Source organism: Heterocephalus glaber, unplaced genomic scaffold (assembly GCF_053883595.1).
Source record: "Heterocephalus glaber isolate CG9 unplaced genomic scaffold, H.glaber_assembly_v1.0 deba00001600, whole genome shotgun sequence".
NCBI classification, from domain to species: domain Eukaryota; kingdom Metazoa; phylum Chordata; class Mammalia; order Rodentia; family Bathyergidae; genus Heterocephalus; species Heterocephalus glaber.
Genome location: NW_028258372.1, coordinates 40,254,370 through 40,280,213, shown reverse-complemented (window position 1 = coordinate 40,280,213; position 25,844 = coordinate 40,254,370). Strand labels below are relative to the sequence as shown.

General features: G+C 53.9%; 1 protein-coding gene across 28 annotated transcripts in view; it reads left to right on the top strand.

The window, feature by feature from the left end:
* Nucleotides 1–25,844, top strand: part of Plekha6 (pleckstrin homology domain containing A6) — a 130,648-nt gene that overhangs the window by 100,500 nt on the left and 4,304 nt on the right. For 12 of the 28 annotated variants that reach the window (XM_087193944.1, XM_021242370.2, XM_021242363.2 and 9 more), the window contains 18 exons: nt 486–968; nt 2,140–2,656; nt 3,089–3,175; nt 4,153–4,206; nt 7,615–7,695; nt 8,599–8,667; nt 9,869–9,949; nt 10,222–10,371; nt 11,035–11,130; nt 12,480–12,591; nt 13,126–13,265; nt 14,111–14,260; nt 15,713–15,842; nt 16,024–16,130; nt 19,018–19,194; nt 20,385–20,552; nt 20,628–20,761; nt 21,164–25,581. In XM_087193944.1, coding sequence (XP_087050070.1) covers nt 486–968; nt 2,140–2,656; nt 3,089–3,175; nt 4,153–4,206; nt 7,615–7,695; nt 8,599–8,667; nt 9,869–9,949; nt 10,222–10,371; nt 11,035–11,130; nt 12,480–12,591; nt 13,126–13,265; nt 14,111–14,260; nt 15,713–15,842; nt 16,024–16,130; nt 19,018–19,194; nt 20,385–20,552; nt 20,628–20,761; nt 21,164–21,449 — 3,022 coding nt within the window. In that variant the 3' untranslated portion in view covers nt 21,450–25,581. Of the gene's footprint in view, nt 1–485; nt 969–2,139; nt 2,657–3,088; nt 3,176–4,152; nt 4,207–7,614; nt 7,696–8,598; nt 8,668–9,868; nt 9,950–10,221; nt 10,372–11,034; nt 11,131–12,479; nt 12,592–13,125; nt 13,266–14,110; nt 14,261–15,712; nt 15,843–16,023; nt 16,131–19,017; nt 19,195–20,384; nt 20,553–20,627; nt 20,762–20,904; nt 21,140–21,163; nt 25,582–25,639; nt 25,763–25,844 lie in introns of those variants that run through there. The other 16 variants (XM_004862154.4, XM_021242371.2, XM_087193947.1 and 13 more) reach the window with 13 other exon arrangements.

Below are 25,844 nucleotides of genomic sequence, written 5' to 3'. Positions count from 1 at the left end.
CATTCTGCCAGGGAGGAGCCCAAAGCTTGAGGAGTTAAGCAGCTTTCTGTAGAAGAGAAGATGAGCTGTAGCAAGCCTCTGTAGCTAAGCATGGTTACTGCCTTGAAACTTCAGAATCACACAGACTGATTTGGATTGAGGAAGGGTAACAGGTGGCAGGACCAGGTGAGTTGAGTCTTGGCCATAGCGGAAGGCTGGGCTCCGCACGGGCAGCAGGGGAGTGGAGCACGACCTGAGAAGAAGACCTGCAGGGCAGGCCCATCCGGGCATGCGTGGGCAGGACTGCTATATGTAATTGCCCAGGCTGGAGCAAGGACAGGAAGCCTGGGATTTAGAAAGTGGGATCGGAAGTGGCTGCGTCTTGTCTCCATCGCTGCCTCCTTGCCCATGCCTCCCCACTTCTCTTCCCCTTCCCAATCTGCCACCCCTGCCCAACTCCATGATGGGCTGGAGTCACGTATAATGTCTCCCTTGGCACCCTGCAGCCATGAGAAGCCAGACTCCGAGAACATCCCACCCAGCAAGCACCACCACCAGCCCCTGCACAGCAGCCTCCCCAAGCCCGAGCCAGAGGCCAAGACTCAAGGGGAGCATGACGGCCGAGGCTTTGAGAAGGCCGAGCGGAGGCCCGAGAAGCCTGAGATCAAGAAGGAGCCTCTGGTGAAAGCCAACGGCGTCCCAGCTGGACCCGCACTGGGCTCGGAGCCCGGCAGCCCTTACCCCGAGAGCCCCAGGGTCCCAGGGGGTGGGGAGCAGCCAGCCCAGCCCAATGGCTGGCAGTACAGCTCCCCAAGTCGACCAGGGAGCACGGCTTTCCCGCCTCAGGACGGGGAGAATGCGGGGCACCGGGGGGGCTTCCCACCTCGCAACAACCCTGACAAAATCGCCCAGCGCAAGAGCTCCATGAACCAGCTGCAGCAGTGGGTGAACCTGCGCCGAGGGGTGCCGCCCCCCGAAGACCTTCGGAGGTGAGGCCTCCTGGGCAGGGGTGGGGCTGGGTCGGTCTTAGGCCCAGGGTTTGGGAAGGGTTTTAACCTGTGAAGTGCCCCCTGTTGGGAACCCTCTGGAAGCCAAGCTAAACTGGAAAACCAACACAATCCCCTGATTCCCAGCCTGCCCAAATCCCTTACCACATCACAGTTCCATCTTTAGGGTATGTCTGTGGTCCCTGCTTCTTGCTTTCTCTGTCTGCTTCCTTCCAAAAAGATAGGGCAACCCAGTACCTCTCCACAGGGTGTTGGGGAGCCCAGGAATCTGGCAGGTTGGGGAGGACCTCAAAGTTGTTCTGGTCTGACATTGGTCCATGCTGTGGATCCTCCATCATCTCGTCTGGTGTTGCTGCCAACACCAGACCCACTGGCTTCCAAGCCCACCCACTTTGTTTTTGAATAGTTCCGTTATTTTAAAGCCATTATTTATAGGAAATTTGTTGTTTGTTATTTGTTTGAATTTTTGAAACAGTTTCACCACGTAGTCCAGACACCAGAGCAACTCATTGGTCCTAATACTGTCCTCGATGACCAATTTACTCCTCTATCTAATGACTGGGCTTCAAATATTTGAGGACATTTATCAGGCCTGATAACATTCCTTGGAGCGAATAAGCTGGCCAGCTCCTTCCCTGGGGGGCTCTAGGGGCTCCATTACCGGCCTCATGGTGGCCCTAGGCTTGGGAGAGACCCGCCCTCTAGCGGCTGATCTGTAGCTCACTGCTGGTGACCCAAGCACCTTGGGACAAGTGGCAGGAAGCTGCTGGAGCTTCCTGACAGGTCCTGCAGCCAGGCCACTGCCCTTTCCTCCCTTCTCTGCTGCCTGGATTCCTTCTTCTCTTGCCTCCCTCGGAAAGAATCTGATAGATTGGTTCCCACTCAGATGCAGACGGCTAATAAGGCGTACAGTTCCCTTCTAGGGCGTTTCATTTTAAAGAGTCAAAGATTGAAGCTCAGCGGGGGCCGCTCCCGGCTGAAGGAGGGGCTTCCCCTCACTCTGAAATAAGCTCTTCCCTGTGCTCACAAACCAGCCCGGGGCGCATTCACCTGTTCAGCACCTGCTCTGACCGAGGACATGGGGATGGGGCCCAGTGCCTGGGTAGAGACGCGCCAGTACGTCTGCTCTCCTTACGCTGCCCTCTCTCTTCAGCCCGTCCAGGTTCTATCCAGTGTCCCGCCGGGTCCCTGACTGTTATGGCCCCTATCCCTCCCAGTACCCCGACGATTACCAGTACTACCCACCGGGGGTGCGACCTGACAGCATCTGCTCCATGCCCGCCTACGATCGGATCAGCCCGCCCTGGGCCCTGGAGGACAAGCGCCACTCCCTCCGCAATGGGGGCAGCCCTGCCTACCAGCTGCGCGAGTGGAAGGAGCCTGCGGGCTACGGATGGCAGGAGGGCACCGTCTGGATCCCCAGCCCCTCCAGGCAGCCAGTCTATTATGACGAGCTGGACGCCGCCTCCGGCTCCCTGCGCCGCCTGTCCCTGCAGCCCCGTTCCCACTCTGTGCCTCGCTCACCCAGCCAGGGCTCCTACGGCCGCGCCCGCATTTACTCCCCGGTCCGCTCACCCAGTGCCCGCTTTGAGCGGCTGCCGCCTCGCAGCGAGGACATCTATGCCGACCCTGCCGCCTATGTGATGAGGCGATCCATCAGCTCCCCCAAGGTGAGCCACCTGGCGCCCTCCTTCCTCATCCCCAAGAGCACGTGGTGAGAAGAGGTGGCGATGCTGGGGCACCTGGGACGTGGGCCGCTGGCTGTGTCAGGACAGGTGATCTCCCCAGGGCGGCCCTTGGCCTATGGTTCCATCCCCCGGAGAGCTGCGTGGGGGATTGCCCTGGCCTGCGCAGGAACCTTGCTCTCTCTGTCCATCTCCAAGTTGTGCCAGGAACCGTCCTATCCACAAGAGGGCAGAGAGGGTCTGTCTTTCCCATCTTGAGGACTTGGATAGATTATTGCACGGGGGCCTACTGTCCTTATTCGTTTGAAATCTACTCTGGGACAGGATGCAGACACCCCTAACCTTGAACTGCAGCTGGTGGGGAAGTCCGTGTCCCAGCGGGACCCTCTCACCTCTGCAATCCCCTTTCTCTTCCAGTATGATTACCTGGGAGACAGGCGGCCAGTCCCTGCAGGGCTGTTCCCCTACAACTACCCAGCATCCCCCACGGTCCACGATAAGATGGTACGTCCTCTCCTCCCCAGCGCTCTGCCTCAGGACCTCTCCTGCCTCCACCACGGCAGAGCTGAACAAGGGGGGTAACCCTGTGCCCAGTGCCCAGCCTCTGTGTTTTTAAGCAGCCTCTGGATACCTCCTCTCTCCCTCCCGGCCAGGCCTCTGCCCCCAGTACAGAGTTCAGTGCCAGGGCTGAGGAGAGGGACGAGATCTGAGCTCGCGTAATATCCTGATTGTGCCAACGTCAGCACAGCTCTCCTCTCCAGCATGCCTGGGAAGGAACATGACAAAGGTCCTGGACTATGAACTGGGCCCAGAGGAGCCTAGGGCTCCTAGCAGCAGGCAAGAGCTTCTAGACTTTTCCTCCCCAAGTGTATTTGCTGCAAGTTTTCCTGTTGCCTGGAATGCCACCTTTGGGACAGAAAAGAGTGTGATTGAGGGGGAAAAGATTTTCCACATTACACTCTCCTCAGAATGTGCCTCTCCTGGGCATGTGTTCCCCTGGGAATTGTCATCTCCACCTGGACGACTGGGGGCAGACGCTCCACTGGAGCAGAATCTTTGTCCCATATACAGCACCAGGAGGCCAGGGTGGAGGAGGCCTCCAATTCCCGCACTCCATTCTCGCTTTGCCAGTGCCCAAACTCTGTAGCCTTGACCCACAGCAAACATAGCCCTCCGGAAACAGCTGATTTTTGCAGAAAACTTAGAAGCAACTGCTAAGAAGTGCTGATTAGATTGCTTCAGTGGTACTTGATGCTCCCAGACAGGGTGAGGTGCACCTAGGGGCCCAGAGTGCGTCTCTCCTCCACCCACTGCATCCTCACCACCCACTCTCCCCAGAACGCCAGGGTCAAGAGAGAGGCTTCTCCTGGTCCTTGCCCAGCTGACTCTTAACTGCTCTGCTTCTTTTTTATTGTTTTCTTTTGTGTGTTCCTGTTTGTTTGTGTTGCTGGTTGGCCCCCTTGGCCTCGGGCTCCGGGTAGGATGAACTTTTAGATCTTCAGTTGCAAAGAAACCTAGAGTATTTGGACCAGCAGGTAGGCAGAGCTGGTGCCCCTCACCATCCCACTGCCCTCCTGTCGTGTCTCCCTCCTCCTCCCCAATTCCTCATCCTCCAGCCATTTGATAACCTTTGTTGGTGCCCCCAGGACACAACAAAGTGGCTTATATTTTGTTTTGCTCTTTCTCACCCCTCCTCTTCACAGCCCTTTTAGCAGCTGGGAGTTTCCTGGGGAAAGAAGCATTAGAAATGGGCACATGAATAATTAATGCTACCCCATATTTCCCCGATGTTCAGCCCAGATGGCCCTGCCCCCAGGGGGCAGGTGCAGATCTGCATTTTTGCCAGAGAGAGAAGGGAGAAGTGAGACTGGGGGAAGCCCTGGGTTTGGGCCTCATGCTAGGGATTTGGTTCAGCCTGGATCTGGGAAATCATATATTCCACAGGTTGCTGTTAAACTCTACAATTTGAGAGCTGAGGCTTAAAGACCTGCCCTAAAATGACTTAATTCAATACATTCATTCCTCGACAAAGCTTTTTGGCATGTACAGCTTGTGATCCTGAGAACTCAGTGCCATAGACAGAGGCAGTAATATTAACCCAGTTTGATGAGTGAGCAAGCTGGACAGGCACTGTTGGAAGTGTTGGCTACTTGGGCTCCAGGATGCAGGGCTCTAACCCCTGGCCACACTGCCTTGTGAGGCTAACGGGCCTGCAGCACGCACTTATTTCAGACAGGCAGGAGGCCAACATGCTGGCACTTCTGTACACACACACTCTTATGTCCAGATCTGTGCTGCAAAGCACAAGGGACCTGGGAATACATGATGTTACCCTGCCGGGCCACCTTGGAAGGTGCAAATGATACTAGTGAAAATAATAATGGCAGTAGCACCATAATTTGATGCTTTCCCTATGCTTCGTGTTATTCTAAGCAGAACAGATCCTAACTTATTGAATGTTTATCATGTCCAAGATGGATGCTATTATAAGCTCCACTTTTATAAATAAAACACAGACATGTAGGTAACATAGCAAGGACGCATAGCCAGACAGCCAGTGAACAGCAGAGCTTGAAATGTGTCTGAGGTTTCGACCCAGTTTACAACTGAGGAATCAACTAATATGTGTAAGCTGGAGTTGAACTTCACTGGGATGATATCATTCTCTTAAAAGTGCAGAAAGAAGCATAAACTTGAGATTGGAGGATATAGATGCAACCATATGTTCTTCTAGTCACGAGCCATGGAACACAGCACCTCACAGGACCTCGTGTCTTGAGGAGATTCTCCTTGTAGATGACCTTGGAGCCTGGGGGGAAAGCACAGGTGTTTACAGTTTAGGCAGCAGAGGTGGCCCCCGGCCACTGAGGACCTTGTATTCTTGTTCCAAAAGCAGTGTGTTGTGTCTACACCATGAGCATCCCAATCCATGTGGAGACAAGTCCCCGGATGGCCTCTCTGAGCAGGCCTGGAAGGGCAGGATGGTTCCAGGGGAAGCTCGGCGTATGTGCCTAGGAACGGGCACCCAGCCTCCAGGCTCCTGGGCAAGTGCCCTCCTGGTGGCCGTGGGCTCGGCTGTACTCTAAGCACAGTGCCTGGCTGTCCAAGCATCCAGGGCACAGGGTCTGGGCTGTTCCCCTCCCACCCAGAAAAAGGGTAATGAGAGGCAGACTTGTGTGGTGAGGAGAGGCTGGATCATTCTAATCCTAGCTCTGCCATTTCCAGGGATTTATAAAAAAAAAGAAAAAAGAAATGTCACCGAATCTCTCTGAGTCCTTACTTTCTCGATTGCAAAGTGGACACTGTAGACCCTGCCCTTTCTGCCTCACGGACTGAGCAGGAAAACCGAATGGGAAAGTGTCCTGGAGCTTTCTGTCAGGCTCTGTTAGTAAGGAGTGGCGATTGCTGCTATTCCTACTTTAATGTCTTCCACAACTCAACAAGATATTAATTGAGCACCACATATTTATTTCAGACACTGGGTGAGGTACCTTCTCATGAAAGTGCTCTGACATATTAGACAGAGGCAGCATGCAGGGAGAGGCCCATGTGGGCGGAAGGACCCCCCAAACCCTAGCATCGGTGAGAGCCAGTCAGGATGAGGACATTCTGCTCCTTGCCTATGTTGCTTTAGACCTGCTTGTAGGGAGGAATGGGTCAGTCTGGAAGGAACCTGGGCCTCCCTTGTCCACGCCTGATGCCAGGGTAGATTTGCTGAGTCCTCCATAGCTCAGCTGTGCACACGCATGTGCTGCAAGAAGGTAGGAGATGGCCTTGCGTTTGGATCTTTAGAGAAAATGTGGTTGACGGCCTGGTGACTTTTTACTCCTACAAGGACTGGAGACCTTTTAGAAACCTTTAAAGTCTTTATGCCAGAGGAAAATTTTTCAAGTAAGCTAAAAAGGTAGAGAAATTAAATCCTAGAAAAGGCTTGTGAAATACTGCAGACTTTGAGCATGAGGAAGCGGGCTGCACGGGCTGTGGCCTAAAAGCGGGTAAGAGGGAGGAGACCGTGGGCCCGATCAAGAATGGGGGGGTCACGGAGAAGGCTGTGATCCCCGATCTTCCCTCACGTGGCTGTCGTCCTCTGTCACTCCTGGAAGTTTTCCCACATACCTGCCCCTGTCTCTCTCCTTCCACTTTAGAACCATGGAGTTAAAGGGACACAGCCAGGGACATTCCCTGACAGGTTCCCTTCTTATCCTCTCGCACGGGAACCACTGGAGGAAAGGATGGCATTTCTGGGTGATTTGGTCAGCCTGCCCTCGCCCCTCCGCTTCCTTCCCTCCCTCCCTCTGTCTCTCCGTCTCTTTCATTTGGCAAATACTCTTTCCCCCTCCATGTTCCTAATGATTCTGGAAACATACAGACTACCCCGGGGAGAGCGGGTTCTGATGCTGGTGTCCCTTTAATGCGCTCGCCTCCTTATTTCCCCCCAGCATCATCCCAGATCCTCATGGCTGCTGCCAGCCCAGCTCTGGAAGCCGTGTTTAGGGCTCCTTGTACACTGGTTCCCTGGGGTAACAGGGGAGACAGGGGCCGGTGCCTGTTGGTTGATGCAGGCCGTGTGCAGAGCAGGTCCCTGTTGTCTTTCTAGCTTTCATTAGTGTGGATTTGGGGAGAGCGGTCTTTAGCTGAGTGGTCTCTGTCCAAAGCAGTGTGAGAAATGGGAAGGAGGCCACTGCCCCGGCTGGGTGCATGGGACCCGGGGAAGAGCCCCAGTGGCCTCCCAGTCACCTGCTGTGGCCTCCCCTCCGGGACAGCATCAGCGCTGGTCCTGCAGCAGAGTTATGAAGGGGTGAGTGACGGGTGAGACCAAGCCCAGGCACTGGAGGCCCGAGGGGAGCTGTCCTCCCCTGTGTCCTAAAGACAGCACAGGCGGGTGTGCAGAGCTCCAGGGTGCGGGTCTGAGTGTGAATCGTCCGTTCCTTCCTCTGCTGCAGATGAGTGAGAGCGAGACTCTCATCAGTATGGTGAACCGCATGGTGGAGAACTCCTCCCCCAGGCCCCAACTCTTCGTGCAAGTAAGGCCTCTGCCTGGCAGCATGGTTCCCGTCACGCATCTCAGCTGCTTGTGCATGGTCGGGTTGCCCCCTCTGGGATGAGGCTGCCCTGCCCAGGGTGCTCATCTGCAGGGCCTCATCTCCCGGGAGACAGGCTCAGCCTGCCCCTCTCCGCGCTTCACGGTGTCACCTCCATTCTTCATGTTCATGGGTAACCCTAGGGCTCACCTCCTGAACCATCAAAACAGCCAGCACCGACATCTCATGCCATGCCAGGGATTGCAAACCTGCTTTTCAAAGTCCAGGCCTCTGATTCTTATTTGCTATCTTTTTGATGGACACTGTGGGGTTAACAAAGCATGAGGGGTAACGTTGAACCACCCAGTGCCAAAGGTGCACAGAACGTGCTGTGGTCACTAGCTGTCCAAGGCGAGGCAGCGTTAGGTGGACCCAGGGGTGCTTCTGGATACTCGCCAGTCCTGATTTAGGAACAAACCCTGTGACTAGTGCTCAGTTTACTAGGACAGCGTTCTCCAATATTCCCAGTGCTCGTTCCTCCCTTGCTCCTGTAACCTGTCCCTGCAGACAGCCAAGGGGTTTGCTGATATTCTCATGATTGTTACCAGAAAGCTCTGCAGCCCCTGCAGATCCTGGAGTTTAGGGGAGAGGAGCTACAGCATATGAGTCCAGCAGAGTTCTGATCTGTCCAGATCAGCCGAGGACAATTGGGATGGAGTCCAGACTGGGCCATTGAAGGCTCCCGGCCAGGGGATGGAGTATTAGTTCAGGTCCCCAGAGCGGAAGCTGCAGGGGTTCTGGGCCATGGTCTCTGGCAGGAACGGAGCAGGACTGTGATGTCAGCTTGCCTGCCCCGCACAGCCTCATCCCGCATGTGCTTTAGTAACCAACCTCATATTCCTGCAGGTCCCTCCGTACCCAGAAGTGTTCCGGGATGGCCTCCACACCTACAAGTTAAACGAGCAAGACACGGATGTAAGGGCAGCTCTCCCTGCTCCCTCTGTTCACTGCAGCCTCCTGCTGCAGCTGTCTTCATCCTCACTCTCCTCTGTGGGGCTCTTTCATCTCTCTCTTCCCTTCCGGTCGTGCGTTTGACTAGTGTTCTTTCTCACCACACACACCGCATCCTACCTGCCTCCTCGTCCTCCTCTCGGTCTTACACCGACTCGTCCCTGACCCCTCACACTGGCCCCATGTGCTTCTCCACTCAACCCCAGACGCATTTGTCTACAGCGGTGGGGTTGGCTCATAGGAACGTAGGTTTTGTTGGGAGTTAAGTCAGTCTGCTCTGTGCCCAGTGTGGCATGAGTCCCTCCTGGTCACTAGAAAGAGAGTGTGGCTTGCTCCTGCCCTCCTGTAGTACGAGACATCAGGTAACAGTAGGTGGCGACAGAGTCCTTTGCCAAATGGGACCACGAAGCATTTCTGCAGGCAAAAAAGGAGGCGAGGCTGTGTGGGATGGCAGGTTAGGGACGAAGCAGGTAGCCTGTGAGCTGGGCTGGAAATTAAAAGGCCCAGAGGCTGAGATTTGGCTCAGTAGAAAGGACCTACTGAAGAGTGGAGGTAAAGGTATGCGTGTGGAGAGCATGTCTTTCCAGAAGAGAAGGTTGTCCTGACCTCCCTCCCTCCAGCACTGCCGCCCCTGCTTGGGCCAGCAGGCCAGGACAGGTTTCATCAGGGAAGGACCACAGCTAAGAGGCACTCTGGGGCCAGCCATCCCGAGACCATGGAAGGAGGAGGGTGGAACCTGGGGATACGAGACACGGGGGTTCCTGTGGACTGAGGGGCCCGTGCATGTGGTGTGCTGCTTTTTTCTAAGACTGCTTAGTCCAACACCTGTCTGCCCCACCCATGCAGCGGAGGAGGTGAGATCACAGTATCTTTCCAGCCCTCTGTGTTAAACTGCACCCCACAGCCGGATGGGGTACAGGAGCCTACTGCCAGGCTCTTGGCCCTCTTCTCTCAAGAACTGAGCATAAACACATCTCCCCTCCCAAGAGGGGGCCCCAGCTTCCTCTTCCCAAGCACCTGCAAGGTTGTGAAGGCCCAGGGTTTCTGGGCAGGGAAGGAAGGTGGTATCCAGAGGCCAGGCCATGCCAACCCAGTTCCCAGGCCCCACCAAACCATGTCCTTCATCCCCTTCTCTCTCCCTCCCTCCCCCACCCTGGGCCCCCAGAAGCTGCTGGGCAAGTTGTGTGAACAGAACAAGGTGGTAAGAGAGCAGGACCGGCTGGTGCAGCAGCTTCGAGCAGAGAAGGTGAGCGCTGGGGTGGCCTGCAGGTGGGGCTGACTTGGAGGGGTTGCGGGTTGCTGTCTCCATCCTCATCTGCCTGACAAAGCTTTGTCCTTCCTTAAACATCTGTTCCACTCTTACTCAGAGCTGCCGGAGGTCTTCCAGGGCCACAGGCAATGTGAGAACCGCCTCCGCTCAGCTGCCTGCTCGACCCATTAGGGGCTTGGGCCTCTGCTGTTAAAAACCCCAGAGGAGCTGTCAAGGCAGCTCATGCCATGCCCCCTGCCTTTCTTCAGGAGAGCCTGGAGAGTGCTTTGATGGGGACCCACCAGGAGCTGGAAATGTTTGGAAGTCAGCCTGCCTACCCCGAGAAGCTGCTGCACAAGAAGGAATCCCTGCAGAACCAGCTCATCAACATCAGGGTGGAGCTGTCTCAGGCGACCACGGTAACCTGGCACCTGGGTCTGTGTGCCCACTGCCTCCCATTTCTGCTGCTTTACTCCACATTTTCCTGGGAGAGTGAAAGCAGAGTATTCCCGCCTGGGAGGCGCATGGGCAAACACCTTAACATTTCCTCGACAGTAGATAGCAAGTATGTGAGCCTACTGGTTCCCAACAGTCTGCCCCAGGAAATGGGCTTCCTGTCCTCAAACCTAGCTGTACCAGGATCCCTTTGATACAGCATGAAGTTGAAGGCTACTGAATTCCTTGGCTGCTCTAGCATCTCTGCTGCCCACTTAGGCCCTATTCCTGGGAGAAGAGGGCCCTGGTAGAGATGCTGCAGCAAAGGCCCCAGGAAAATGTGGCCCAGAAAAGAGAATGGTCCCTCAGCTCCAGAGAATAAACACCTTTTTCCAGGCCCTTTCCTCTTTGCCCTCAATGGCTGTCCCTGAACCTAGGCACAAAAGAGGGGCACAGAAGTACCCTATTTGCCTGTGGCTGTGCCTAGAAGGATTCAGCGTTCTCTCTTTCTCAGTCTGCGGTGGCATATGCTGTTACCCCTCTTGTACGGCTAGGATGTCTCAGCCTTGTGCCCCCCAGGCCCCTGTTCCAGAACACGGAGGGAGGCTTCGGTGTCCATAGCTTTCTCAGTAAACTCCTCCCTGCAGGCGCTGACCAACAGCACCGTGGAATATGAGAACCTCGAGTCCGAGGTCTCTGCCCTGCATGATGAGCTCTGGGAGCAGCTCAATTTGGACATCCAGGTGAGGAAGGGCCCTGAGCAGCTGCGGGTGGGGCGTGCTCTGTGCCTAGTGGTCTCCTTTCTCACTTTGACAGTCTCAGAGCCCTAAGATGATAAGTTGGCCCAGAGATAAAAGTAAGGCTCAGGCTTCTTGCAACAGACTCTGGGATTTAGGATGAAGGTAATGTGGGATTCTTCTTTATTCCCACCAGCTCACAGGGGAAGGTGCTAAAGCCAAAGCATGGGAGACTTAGGTTACGTGTAGGTTGGGTGTTCTAGGCCTGAAAGGAACTGAAAAATAGACTTGTAAATATAAATATCTTACAGGAAAAACAGAAGGGCAGGCAATGCAAGAGTTTTAGATAGGAATGGGACTTCCCTTTCTGAGAAACAGTCAGCTTGGAGGCAGGAGATGGACTAGAGATCTTGGGGGAGGTCTTTTCTTTGTCTTTTCTCTCCCAGGCCCTACCTCCTCTCTGGCTCGTTTTGCAAGTCCTGTTCTGCTGCTGCATTTAAAACCTTGGTGTCCCCCCCACCATTTTCCTCCTGGTAGCATCTGGTTGGCAGGTTCAAGATCTTCCTGATCCACAAGACCCAGATGCTACTGTGTCCTGTAGGCAGCCCACACTCTAAACACACATGTTTTAGGAGGTAGGGTAGGGTCTAAGCCAAGAACATCCAAGTCAAACTGATCCACATCCAGATGGTGGTCAGTGTTGATGGGGTGTGAACACAGCTGCCTTTCTGATGGCAGCCTCCCCACTTACCAACAGGTAGTCCTGGGCACTAGTACCCTGGGCACATGTCTCTTGTCTCTGAGATGGAAACATCAGGAACGAGTCAGTACAAGCGAAGGGCTTAGCTTGGTGCCCGGTATTGAGGGCTGCTGCATAAGTAGTAGCTCTTGTCTTTCACAAAGTGTAACCTGCAATTGAATATAGTTCATGGCTTTGGCCTATGTTAGGTGTGGGTATTGCAAAGGGGCTGTTTGAATGCAAATAAAAACTAAATAGGAAGTTCTTGCCCCATGCAAAAGTTCTTGCCCTCTATTGCCTAGAGGGCTATTTACTCTCAGAACCCCCTGAACCCCTGGGGTAGCTCAGAAAGATGGTCCCTCATTCTCTTAGTTCTGAGGTTCTGGGGACACAGTTTTATACAGCTAAAGAGGCAGAGGTTGCCCAGAAGAAAGATGCCTGTGTGTGCTGAAAAGGGGTGTGCGTGTGTGTGTGTGTGTGTGTGTGTGTGTGTGTGTCGCCAGGGTTCCTCCTCTCGCAGGTCCAAAGCAATGTAGATCCTAAAGGACCCGGGCTGGGGAGAGGGCTGGGACAACCCTCATGGCCACTTCCTCTCACTTGCTTTTTGGCTCTTTAGAATGAGGTGCTCAACCGGCAAATCCAGAAGGAGATCTGGAGGATCCAGGATGTGATGGAGGGGCTGAGGAAGAACAACCCGTCCCGGGGCACGGACACAGCCAAGCACAGAGGTGGGGGCCTGCCCAGGGCCCGGCCTCACCAGAAGTGGTCCCGCCTGTCTGGCCTCCATCCCACTGTGCTCAGAGCTGGGCAGGCCTTCTCAGGACTCTGAATCGTCCCTGGACCCTGGGGTGTAAATGGGGCTGCCCCCTTATTGCCCACTGAAGAGACCGGGTAGACTGCTCAGAGCCTGCGGCCTGCAGACTCTAGATCTGCCCCCCAGGAAAGGCCAAAGAGCCCTGAGCCTCCCTGGCTCCAGGCACATGGGCCCACTGGAGACCTGCGGCCCTAGTGCCCTCCCTGACCCCGGGGCCCTCGGGCTGGCCCTCTGACACAGGGGAAGCTGCTGTGTCATTTTCACCCTGCCGGTGTTGTGTTCCCTTGTACAATGCTCCCCTCAACAGCCAGCCTGTGGCCCAGCACCTGTAGGAAGTTCCTTCAGCCAGGCCAGTGGCCCTGAGGCACTAAGTCCTTCCCCTCCTTCCCACAGCACCCACTGACGCATCCTCTTCCAGCCCTTACCTCTCCTCTCTGCTTCCCCCAAGGAGGACTCGGGCCCTCGGGGACCTACAGCTCCAACAGCCCAGCCAGCCCTCTCAGTTCCGCCAGCCTCACCAGCCCCCTGAGCCCCTTTTCCCTGGTGTCTGGCTCTCAGGGGTCCCCCACCAAGCCGGGGTCCAATGAGGTAAGCCGGGGAAGTGGATGCAAGGTAGGCGGAGGAGGACAGACCCTTAGCTGCCTGAAATGGCACAGGCTGTGCCTGTGTCAAGTCCTGGAGCGCTGGCCTTTGCCTGTGGGAGTCGTTCTGGCTCCTGGGTGGTGGCCCTGCCTCTGGATCTCCCCTGTGCCTATCCTCTTCAGCTGTCACCTTTACCTCCTTTTCAGGGAAGGCTCTTGCTGAGCACCAGGATGGCTAGCAAAGATCCCCGGCCCTTGGCAGTGCTCCGGGGATGAGAGGGTTGGGAGTTGGTGGGGGAGCAGGTTCCTAGCCGCTCAAATCGGCAGGTATTTAGGGGGCTCTCCTGCAGGCACAGGGTGGTGTGAGGTCCTCAGAGAGACGCTCCTGCAGTCCCCAAGGCCCAGCATCCAATAAGCCAGTGGCCTCCCGGACACTCTCCGTACAGCCACCAGGGCAGGCTGTCTGTGCGCTGAAGCTCCAGAGGAGAAGAGGGAACTTAAGCAGGGGAAACTGAGGCAGTGGGTAGAACAAGCAAAAGGCTTTGCGGGCAGGGGAGACAATGACAGCAAAGGTCCCGGGGTGGGAATGTGGCCGGCAGGCCGGGGAGGCACTGAGGAGAGAGCTTCGGAAGAAAGGGGGGAGCCCAGGGAGTGGTGGGCAGGCCGGGCTCAGTGGGGGGCCTCCAAGGCCCAGCAGAGCTCTGTAGGCGGGGGTGGGGTCTGGCGTCCAGGGCCCGTGGGGGCCCCGTTTTCCTAGATGTTGTTGTCTGGCTCACGCTAATGCTCTTTTCTGCTCTCACAGCGGCTGCTCTTGTTCCTCCTAATGCTCTGGCTCCGTTCTCTCTGCCTCAGGAACCCGGCCCACCTCGGCCGCCCCTCCCCAAAGCCTACATCCCCCTGGAGTCTCCTCCCACCGTCCCTCCACTCCCTAGCGAGAGCCGCTTCTGGCCCTACCCCAACTCCCCTTCCTGGCACCGCAGTGGCGAGACAGCCAGGGGTCAGGTACCCAGCACCCTTGAGTTCTGGAGGGTGGGATGAGAAAAGGCGGTGAAGGCCAGGCGAGGGGCAGGCAGGACACTGGGGTTATTCTCCCGCCTTATTTCCCCAAAGCTTAGCTTCTGCAGGGCCCTCCCCAGTGAACTCAGGGTAGAGAAAGTGGGGCTGACCCAGCCTCAGGCTGTCTTTCCTCCTCTTGCTCTCTGTGGACAAGGAGGAAGTGCGTTGCTCTCTAAGCTCATGGGCAGCCAGCAGTCTGGGGGCTGGTGTACTGCCCTACTCCCTACCAACGTGGCCAGCCAAAGGAAATCCAGTGACACCGCCCTGGTGCCATTCCAGTCCCTTCCTGTCCCTTACCCGCCTGCTGAGGCCCCAGCCCTCGTGTCTCCTCTCTCTGCCTCTGCCTTGTATTGTCCACTGTGGGTCTCGTTAGCCCTGGAGTGTAAGGACACAGACCCCCTTCTCCCCTATTCTGGTTCCTTCTCTCACCTGGATCCCCTAAGATCTGGGAGCTGGGCAGTTAGGCTTGGAAGAGGTTGTGTGGTGAGTAGAGTGTCCTGTGCCTAAACTTGGAAAATGCATATGCTCATGTAAGCTCAGCTGTGTGTGATTTGTGTAACCCTTCAGGGCTCGCTGGTGAAGTAGGCAGAGCATTGCCGGTATTTGACAGACAAAGAAAGGGGATAGGACTTTCCCACGCTCTCCAGTTGGGCTGGAGCTGGGCTTTCTGCCCTCTCGCCTGGCCTCCTCTCTGTTCTCCTCGCCGAGACTCAGATTCTCCATCTGTGGTGGGAGGGGGTGGCTCAGGTGATGTCTGAGGTCCCTTCTGGCCTCATGACCCTGTGAGTCCACAGCAGTCGCCCTTTTCATTCCCCCGCCATCCTGGCACCAAGGCCCACCTACCTTTGTTTTCTGAAGTCTGGAGTGGGACCCCAACAGCACCCCTAGTGACTCTAGGCCAGTGCTGGCGAGCCTTTTAGAGACCAAGTGCCCAAACTGCAAACTAAAACCCGCTTATTTATCACAAAGTGCCAACACTGCAATTAAACCTGAATACTGAGGTTTTAGTTTAGAAAAAACAACTCCCACACTTGCCTTGCAGCCCGACCGAGATGGCTCTGCATGCCCACTGTGGCACACGGGCCATCAGTTCTCTACTGCTCTCAGCCATTCCTTAACTGGCTCATGATAGATCTGTGCTTCTCAGAGCTTGGCGAGATAACCCGCTGGGTAGAGGGCCTTCTCTGACGAGCCTTGCCCGGATCCCTCCTATAGTCACTGAGCTCTCATTCCCCAGGATGCCCCAGTCTTGGTGCCTGGGTTTCCTGCCCACTTCGTGGCTAGAACACACGGCATATCCTTACTCCCTGGGACTTCAAGGGCTTGACAGTGGGATGCAATGAGAAGGTCACTTCCAGCCATCACTAACATCAACATCTTCTCATCCTTTGCTCCCAGCCCAAGGCAAGCTATGAGCAAAACAAGAAAGATCCCCACCAGACCTCACCCCTGGACACCCCCAGGGACATCAGCCTTGTGCCTGCCAGACAAGAGGTTGAGGCAGAGAAGCAGGCAGCTCTCAACAAAGGTACTTCCTGGCCCATCCTAGGGGTTACAGAGGACCCCTAAGTGCTCATTCACACCCAGAGTGCTTACCCGCCCTGGGCCTTTCACCTCAGTGGTGAGTGGGAGCAGGCCTCTCCCTGAAGAGCAAGCTCCCTACCTCTCTGCTTTCTGTGACACCCACTGGCTGCTCTGTCTGTTTGCAGTTGGCATTGTGCCCCCTCGGACAAAGTCACCCACCGATGAAGAGGTGACCCCTTCAGCAGTGATGAGGAGGACGGCCAATGCGCTCACCAATGGGGTCTCCTCCCGGGTGAGTCCATGCCACAGGCTCCAGGAGCCCACGAGGGCCTGAGCTGGGCTACGAGCCAGGGCCCTGAGTGTGCCCCTCATCCGCCATTCCCACTCAAGACACCCAGCACGGGGGGAGGCAGGTAGAACAGGTGGGAGGAAGAGTTCTCCTTCAAGGAAGCACGTTAGGGGACAAGGGGAATGAGCATAGTAAATACAGAGGAGTACTTAACAAAGTTATCATCACATGCCATTGGTGAAATACTACAGAGAGAAAGCAGCGAAAACCAGAGGCAGATGTGCTAATGTCCCCAAGGAAGTGAATTCATTTCCCAAAGCTGCTGAGAATGAACAACTGGGTAGTTTCAAACAACATACATTTGTTCTCTCAGTTTGAAGGCCTGAAATCAAGGTGCCAGCAAGGCTGGCTGCTTTGGTGACTGCAGGAGGAGCTATTCCGTGCCTTCCCTGGGTGTCGGGTGGTCCCTGGCATCCTCAGCAGCTTTGCCTTACGGACACATTGATCTGGTTGTCTCCATCTCCACATCAGTCTCTGCTCTGTGTGCCTTCTCCTTTTCTTGTCTCCTAAGGACACCTCTAAGGGGATTGGGCCCATTTAATTCAATAATCTTGAGAGTCTGAGTTAGATCTGCAGAGACGTATTTCCAAATAAGCTAACTAGAGGTATCTGGGTTAAGGCATGGGCATGTCTTTGAGGGGCTGCTATTATTCAATAGCTACAGCCCCAAGTTTGATGCTGATCCTACTTATAACATACATTCCTCCCATCATCATCAACTCTAAGATCTCATCTAAATATCTTTGGCTCAGAAGTCCCAAATCTCATCATCCAATCATCTCTATATGATGCATCTTGGGCAGAATTCCTCTTTACTTGAAAAACTCTGCCTCTAAAATACAATATGATGGAACAAGTGTGACATAGTCATTTATGTCCTGAAAAGGAGAAATTGAAAAGAATAAGGGATCACGAGTCCCAAGCAAGTTTGAAATCTAGCAAGGAAAATCCCATTTGTTTGCACACACATCCTAGGCAAGCACTGTGACACTGAGCTACACCCCAACCCCGTTAGGTTTTAAACCCCGAGAAGGTCTGCAGCTGGCTGTGCTGCCTATGGGTTAGTGAGGGCTCCATTGGCCTTTGCTGCCAGGCCCCAGCTCTCTTGCCTCTGCCTCTGTATCTACATCTTTGCCTTCATTCTTTCTTTTCCTTGAAGGTTGGCATATGTTTATAGGCAGGTGCTCTATTAGTCTATTTCCTGCCTGTAGAATCCCAGAAATCTGACATTTTCCCTTCCATCTTACCTCCTTCTCCCTTACTATGAGCTGGCAGTGCTTTTCACTGATATAACATTCTCAAAAACACATGTAGATCTCTTGTGTGTTTCAAGGGGATCCATCCATTACAGATTCTGTGCAGCTCTTTGCTGGACAGCCTTGTCTCTGTTTCTGGATACTGAGATGACTGGCTGGATCGGACGTGCCTAGTCTCTTCAAGAGAGAGTCGTCCAGCCACATCCTTGACTCTCTTTTTAGGGGATGCTTTTCTTTTTTCTTTTGTAATGGTGTTGTCTTGTATTTTTTTGTGTTATTAGTACATGTTTGCAGTACATAATGATTACATTTATTGTGGTGAGGAGTAGGGAATGAGAAAGAATTAGGATGTATTCTGTACATGTAAGGCATACTTTCCCATCAGTGAACTTCCTAATGTGAGAGTCTCCCAAAAAATAAAGCATAAATTTCTTTTGGCTTAACACTTCCTTCAGTGTATCTCTTACCCATTTTTTCTCCAAGTACAAAGAGGAACAGAGCTTTGCTTAGAAATCTGTTTTCCATTCAATGATAGACTATAGTTCAGCCAAGTTTCTGCTATTTTCCTGCACTTTCCAGTAATATGCTCATCATTTCCTTCTGAGACTTCACCAGGAGCACCTTTAACATCCACTTTTCAGCTGGGTTCAGTGGTGCATGCCTATAATCCTCACCTGGAGACAGACTGAGGAAGGATTGCAGGTTCAAGCCCTGCCTAGGTAGCTCAGCAAGACCCTGTCTCAAGATAAATAAAATAAAAAGGACTGGGGTTGTAGCTCAGTGGTAGAGCACACCTGGCTATCATCAAAAAAAAAATCCATCTTTCCACCAACATTCTTCCCATGATAATATATATATTCTTTCAGACAATAGAAGCTCTCTACCCAGTTCCTCCAATCCCTCAACAGAATAATCATGTTTCACATCTCTATTTCTACCGATCATCTTTTTAAGGAAATACAGATGTTTTTTCTGTCATTCACCTCAAAATTCTCTAATTCCAAAATCTCTTTCATATTTTTAGGTATTTTTTATAGTAGCACCACACTTCCCCGTACCAAAATCCATATTAGTTTTCTAGGACTCCTGGAATGAATCACCACCTCTCGAGTGTCTTCAAACATATTCGCTCATACATGTAGAAGCCAGAAGTCCAAGGTCGAGATGCTGGCAGTGTGGCTCCCTCTGGAGGCTCCAGGGTGAATCCGGTCCACGCCCCTCTCCACGCTCTTGGTAGTGAGCTGGCTGAGGCGGCAGCGTTGGCATTTCCTTTTAGGTGAATGGCTTGGTTCATGCCGATCTCTGCCTCCATCTTCACATCACCTTCTACCCTGTGTTGTCTTCTTTTCCCTCTCCTACAATGGCACTCACTATTGGATTCGGGGCCCACCCCATCCCAGTGCAGAATGGTCTTGTTCTTCCGAGTAAAGTTGCGTCCACAGGTTCCAGGGGTCAGTTCTTCGACCACACTGTGGGCAGGCTTCCCATAGCAGGGAAACGGTGAGGCCTTGGAGTGGATGGGGAGCCTGGACACAGCATGAAGCACCTGGCAGCCCCTTGTTTCCCCACTGCAGCAGGAGCGCCCCAAGAGCGCTGTGTTCCCTGCTGAGGGCAAGGTCAAGATGAGCGTAGAGGAGCAGATTGACAGGATGCGGAGGCACCAGAGTGGATCCATGAAGGAGAAGAGGAGGAGCCTCCAGCTCCCAGCCAGCCCGGCCCCTGAGCCCAGCACCCGACCTGCCTACAAAGTGGTAATGTCCTCCCGGCGGCTCACAGGCCTGGCCTGGCCTCTGGCCATGCTGCTCGCTCTTAGGGCAAGGCCCGCCTGTGCCAGAAAGGTTGGGGAGAGAGGAGATAGAGGAGCCAAGCTCAGCACCTGGGGTAGCTAGGGGAGGCTTCTCCCCATGGGGTAAGTGTTCCTTCAACAACAAGTGTCTTGTTTTCTATATTTTATTATTTTGTTGTTGTTTTGTTTTGTTTTTTTGGTACCAGGGATCAAACTCAGGACCTTGCACTTGCAAGGCAGGCGCCGGAACCACTGAGCTAAATCCCTGGCCCTGTTTTCTATATTTTAAAACATACACACAAAGGAACAAATAATGTGATTTTTTTTTTTTCTGAAATGAACTATACAAAATCCAGTTAATAGAGAACAGTACAAAATCCACCATGCAGAAATAGCATTCCACACACTTCTAGAGCAATCTCTGTGTGCTGAGCATTGGGCTGGGCTTCCCAAAGACAGCTGTGACTGCTCACTGTGCAGTGTGACTCACACCTCCTTTCATGCTTTTGTTTAATCCCTTTAACAACATTGGGTTAGGAATTATTATCCCTACTGTACACATAAGGGAAATAAAGTCAAGAGACACGTAGGGCTTTCTGGGCTACACAGTTATTAAATGCAGAGCTGGGAGTAGCCCAAGGCGTCTGCTTAACTTTTCTTTCCACTACATTTTGGAAATACAGAAAAATTCTGATTCATGAGTCCTCCCTTCTAACAATTTACTTGGTGGATTAAAAATTTTATACTGTGGGGCGGGGGATTTAGCTCAGTGGCTCCACTGCCTGCCTTGCAAGCTCAAGGACCAGAGTTCGATCCCAGTACCAAAAAAAAAAAAAAAAAAAAAAAAAAATCTATACTGTGAAGCAATCCGGAATCAAAGCAAGATATTCTGATTTGAATGCCCAAAATATATGGCACAGAATGTGCGTACTGGGCACAGCACTGGAGGGTGACAAGCATGACAAGAGACACTGCTGAGAGTTTTACCTCTGGGGCCCTGCAGGTGGGCAGATTTGGGAAAGCATGGCAGAGGGGTGGTCGTGCAGTGGGGTGCAGTAGGAGCATGGGGGTTGGGGCCAGGGAGGATAGCGGTCTGGTTAGAGCCGCCCAGAGGCTGGGCTGCCATGGTGTGGTCATGGTCATGCGGTCCCCTAGGTGCGTCGGCACCGCAGCATCCACGAGGTAGACATCTCTAACCTGGAGGCAGCCCTCCGCGCAGAGGAGCCTGGGGGCCAGGCCTACGAGACACCTCGGGAGGAAATTGCCCGGCTTCGCAAAATGGAGCTGGAGCCCCAGCACTATGATGTGGACATCAGTAAGGAGGTACGTAGTGTCCAGGAGGGGCCCGCAGGACGGGTGCCTGCGAGGGAAGTGGCGGTGACCCCAGTCCCTCCACAGCTCTCCACCCCAGACAAAGTGCTCATCCCTGAGCGGTACATTGACCTGGAACCAGACACCCCCCTGAGCCCCGAGGAGCTGAAGGAGAAGCAGAAGAAGGTGGAAAGGATCAAGACACTGATCGCCAAGTCCAGGTACCGGGCCACTCCCTCTGCCCTCCCTGGCTCCTGGGACTGGATGGGGTGCTAGACGTTGTGGGGCCACTGGGCCTCCAGGATAGAGCACGCGGAAGCAGTGGCCCAAGGCAGCTGACGGCCCAGGTGCTGGGCTCCCGCAGGCAGTGCCGGGAAGACAGAGCTGAAGGCTGCCTCCTCGGACTTCGCCCTCTCAAGCTGCCCTCAGTGTTCGCGAGAACCTTTGAATTCACTTGAAAACATTGAGGGTAGGGGTCCCACTCCCTCAGGACAGCCTTGCTGGGCGCTAGGGGCTGTGCACTCTCAGGCCCCGGCCCTCCCCGCCAGCCTTGATCTGCGGGCCGCCCCAAGCCAGTCGGACCATGCTGTCCCCTCCATGTCTGTGTGTCTGTGCCTCTGCAGTATGCAGAACGTGGTGCCCATCGGCGAGGGGGACTCTGTGGACGTGCCCCAGGACTCAGAGAGCCAGCTGCAGGAGCAGGAGAAGCGGATTGAAATCTCCTGTGCCCTGGCGACCGAGGCCTCCCGCAGGGGCCGCATGCTGTCTGGTGAGAGGGGCCGGGCCTCACTCTCCCAAGGAGACCAGCTGACCCGCTGTAGGGGAGGAAGCCAGTGCTGCAAGGGGAACAGGGACAGAGAATGCAAGGCCAGGGACATGGTCCTCAGGGTCAAGGGGAGCATTTATTGAGCACCAGGTACTGTGCTAGGCTCAGGGAGTGCAGAGGGCCTCAGAGCCGCGAGGATCCGGCAATGATCAGAGGCCAGTGGGGAGCACAGCGAGCCATCCTGCCTTGGCAGGTCAGGGAAAGGGATTGAGACAAGGTGATAACCGAGCTCACTTGGGAAAGATGAGAGTTTGCCAGCTATGGAGGGAGGGCTGGGTAATGCAGGTACCCTTGTGCTTCCCATTCTTGCTCCGTGCAAGTAGGTAAAGTGTAAGGAGAACTAAAAGGGAAGGCAGCCAAGGAGTTGAGTCATCTAAGCACCACTTGGCCGCTAAGCCAGAAAGCTGAAAAGGAGGAAGTGGCTTCACACCCGTACAAAGATTCCTGGTAGACGTGATAGGCTTGAAGTCAGCGGGACTCATTTCTGCCAGGTGGCAGACAGCATCATGGATAGGCCATGACGTGATGGCTTTGAAGAGTGAAGGAAGTTTCCTCTGAATGAGGGTCGGCAGAGGGGAGCGGTGGTTAAGGCGTGGACCCTGGAGACTGTCCTCATCCAGGCAAAGTGAGGACTCTGAAGGCCACAGCTAAGAGAAGTGATACTGAAGGGAGCCTGGATGGGGGGACGTGGGTAGAGGAGAGAAACCAGTGTGCAGGCACAGTGACAGCAGCCTGGGAAGAGGCAGGCAGTATGCAGGTAGGATCCATGGCCAGGAATCCTTAAAGGAGTGGCCATTCACATAGGTGATTAAGGAGGTTCAAAATGTGCCTCTCTGAGGCTCTATCTCCTCACCTGTAACACTCACAGCAGAATCCTTGCCTTCTGCTCAGGTGCCCAAGGGTCAGAAGCAATGTCCGCCAAACTCCTAGCACAGTGCCTGGCGCTTAGTGCTCAATAAATGTGAGCCGACCATAGTAGCTGTGATCGTGGTAGTGATGTTGATGATGCTGGTAGAAGTAGTTGGAGTAGCAGTAGCTGAAATTGAAACGGGAACCACCTGTGATTTCTCTAATTATTTTTAAATATGGATATTTTCAGAAACCAGAGAGTTGTAGGCCACAACAAAAGGGAGTTAAGTAAGACCTAAGAGAAAATCCATGGGAATAAAGAACTTCAGAATGGGTGGCCAGGGAAGGCCCCGAGCTGAGGGGACAGAGGAACCCTTTCCTGGAGCCAGGAGGCAGCAGAACCAGTTTGGCTGCAAGCAGGGAGACCTCTGTTTCTCCTCCCTGTAGTTTAGCTGCAGAATGAACTCAACTGTCCAAAGATCAAATTCCACATACCCTGGGCAAAAGGCGACTTCCTGTTTCAAGAGGGTAGAGCATATAATGCATTTAAAGAACAGCTTCACTCTGCCCTGCCCCAGCCCTGGCACTCTCTACCGCAGCTCTCCAGCCCAAGGTTCCATGAAAACAAACCCACCCTGCCTATCAGATTTCCCCCTCCTTGCACTGGGCTTACATTTCAGGGTCTGTGCGCTGCTAGCAAATGGTCACCTTGCTTGTACCAAAACCCCAACTATGTAAAAAATGGCTGTGGTAGGGCCAGACCTCAGACCTAGCCCACTGTCCCCACTGCCCCTGGCCTGTGGCCCCCAATGCCCCGAGCAAGGTCTGGTCCTGGGCATATGTGTATGGGCATAGGGCCATGCCCAGGACACTGTGGGAGGGGGCAGTGCCGAGCATGGGTCACAAGGACAGCAGGCACAGGATGTGGAGTTCAGTGCCTGAGTCTGGGTGTGTGCAGGGATGCTGTAATCAGTGCTGAGTGTTGTAAAGTTTGCAAATCCACCTGGTATGTGCAGACCAAGTATGCACCATGTGAGGAGACGTGGCATTTCTGAGCTTTACGTGTGGCCTGAATGTCATGTACAGCGTCTGTGTCTGGTTATATTTGTAGACGTGCATGTGTTTGTGTTCACATGTGCAGTGTGTGGGTGGAGGGAATGTTTGAGTGCAAATATAGGGGTGTGTGTGTGTGTGCATATGTGTGCAATGCCTCTGGGTATTGTGTGGAGACCTGTGTGTGTGAGTCCAGGTGTAAGGCCAGTAAGTGGCTGGTGTGTGGGCGTGAATGTATGTGAGTGTACAATGCATGAGTGGAGGTAGCATTTGTGACTGCACGTGTTTGTGTGTGATTGGCTTTCTGCACAGTATAAGGAATGATAAAGCACTTGCATGTATACATTGTAGTGTCTGTGTGTGAACGAGAATGGAGTCTTGGGAGTACGAGTTTGGATGACATTCCTGTATGTCACTTAATGCACTTAGGACCACACATAGTATATCACATCTGTCCAGTATGCAGCTGCTACACATATCAATTTTAACTATTTTAATGGATATATTCCTGATGTACATTTAATATTTTAAGGAGGTTATATTTATATAATTAACTTTTCTTCCTCATTTAATACATTGTAAATATCTTTTTTAAAAAACATTTTATTAATATATGTTTGTGATACATAATAATTACATTTGTTTTGGGATTTCATATATATATATATGTATATACACATATATGTATGTATATAAAATCTGGATCACTTTTCCTTTTCTCCACCCATCCCTTCCCCACCTCCAAAAAGTCTACTTCCATGAAATATCCTATTTTTCTGACTCCTATTTAAAGGGTGCCCTTCAGGGTTGCCATATGTATAGATCTATTTGTAGCTATGCTAAATGTCTCTGAACTATTACATTTTTAAAGTTCCCTCTACTTTTTATAAAAGTCTCTCCTCAGTTGTACTTTCTGAACATTCAGTGGGCCTTGCAACGTCCCCACCCCTTAACTTTCTTGTTTCTAATCTCCTGTGGCCCATTTATTAGACTTGTGTATCAATGAGACACACTGGGTTCCGCGGGTCTCTCCCACGAATACATTAAGAGCCTCAGCCTGTGTATGATGTAACATGTATCCTGGCTTCCTTGGGTATTTGCTTAGTTGTGGGCTTCTTGACTGTTTTAGTTGAGGTTGCCACTTACCTCACCCTTGGGTCAGCAACGTGGATCTGCACACAGATGTGTGTCTGGAAGCATTTGTGAGTGTATTTGTGTGTGATGCTCCAAGTGTGTTGGGCCATGTGGAAGGACACGGGTTCGAGAGTGCACGGACACTCGCATACAGTCTCTGAGTTGTGCACGGTGAGTGTTGCCACATCCCAGGCACAAGCTTGCACTGTGTACAGGCAGACACAGCGTCACGTCCATGTGACAGCTACGTAGGTTTACACACGCGGGTGTGTACAGAGGTGGCAAGAGCCACGGTGGCCCTTTCTGTGCCCCAGAGACCAGGGCAGCTGATGAGACCCAGAGCAGGGTGGGGAGCAAGGGACCGAGAAGTTCTGCATTGAAGCCTCTTGCTGGAAATGCAGTGCGATTCTGGCTGAGCTCTGGTTCCTCTCTGAGCCACATCGGCACCCTCTCTGCCATCCTCCTGCCTCTGGCTACACTTAGGATGCGCGAGGGTCCGGTGACCGCAGACCACTTGTCCCCCATGATCTGACTCCCTCCTCATTGTCCTTCCACTTTGCTGTTCTCAACATGAATAATAATGACAATAAAGTAAAAGTCTCACTAATCCACATGTCGCCGTCTTAGGGCTGGTCTGAAGCTTCAGGTGTGTTCCGGAGCGGACCGCAGCTGCCTCTAATGTGTGGGTGACAGGAGGGCCTTCCGTGATGGTGGGGATGTTTCTGAGCCCCCGCCCGAGTGTGAATTCCTAGAACTGACTTTACGTGGGTCCGAGAGCTCCGTATTCATGGAAGTGATCCACGTGGGTCACTTCCGCGCTACCTGCGCGCTAATGGCCCGGTGATTTGGATTAGTGTGACTTTACTGCACTATTCACCATCACCCTTAGTGCCACCACCGTCTCCCAGCTGCCCCTCCCTGCTGTCCCCGGCAGTAGAGGGTGTGGCTCCCCCTGCGGACTGGGGGAGCCTTCAGCACAGAGAGCTCCCAGCCTCGCCCAGAGTCCCACTGGTTCTAGGCACAGCCTGCAGTCGCAGGCGCCCAGATGCCCGGCCACAGAGACACCTTTGCCTCCTCTTGAGCCAGCTCCGAGCCCAGCTTTCTGCTCCGCTTGCCTCCCTGCCTTGCTCCCTGCCCGCCCATCCGCCCCCGCCCCCCGCCTCGCCTGCTCTGGGTGCACAGCCTCCCCAGCCCCGCGCCCCACCGCTACTCACCGCCCTGTTCCTTTCTGTTCCAGTGCAATGCGCCACCCCGAGCCCTCCCACCTCCCCTGCCTCCCCGACTCCACCAGCTACCCCCCTCTCGTCTGAATGCCCTCGAGGCGCCGACAGCAGCCACGCCTCGCGGGTCTGAGCTGGACGTAAGCACTTTTCTCTGTATTCCACCCACCCCGGGGAACGGGTCCCCTTCCCTGCCCCACTGAGCTCCCTTTGCCCCTCACT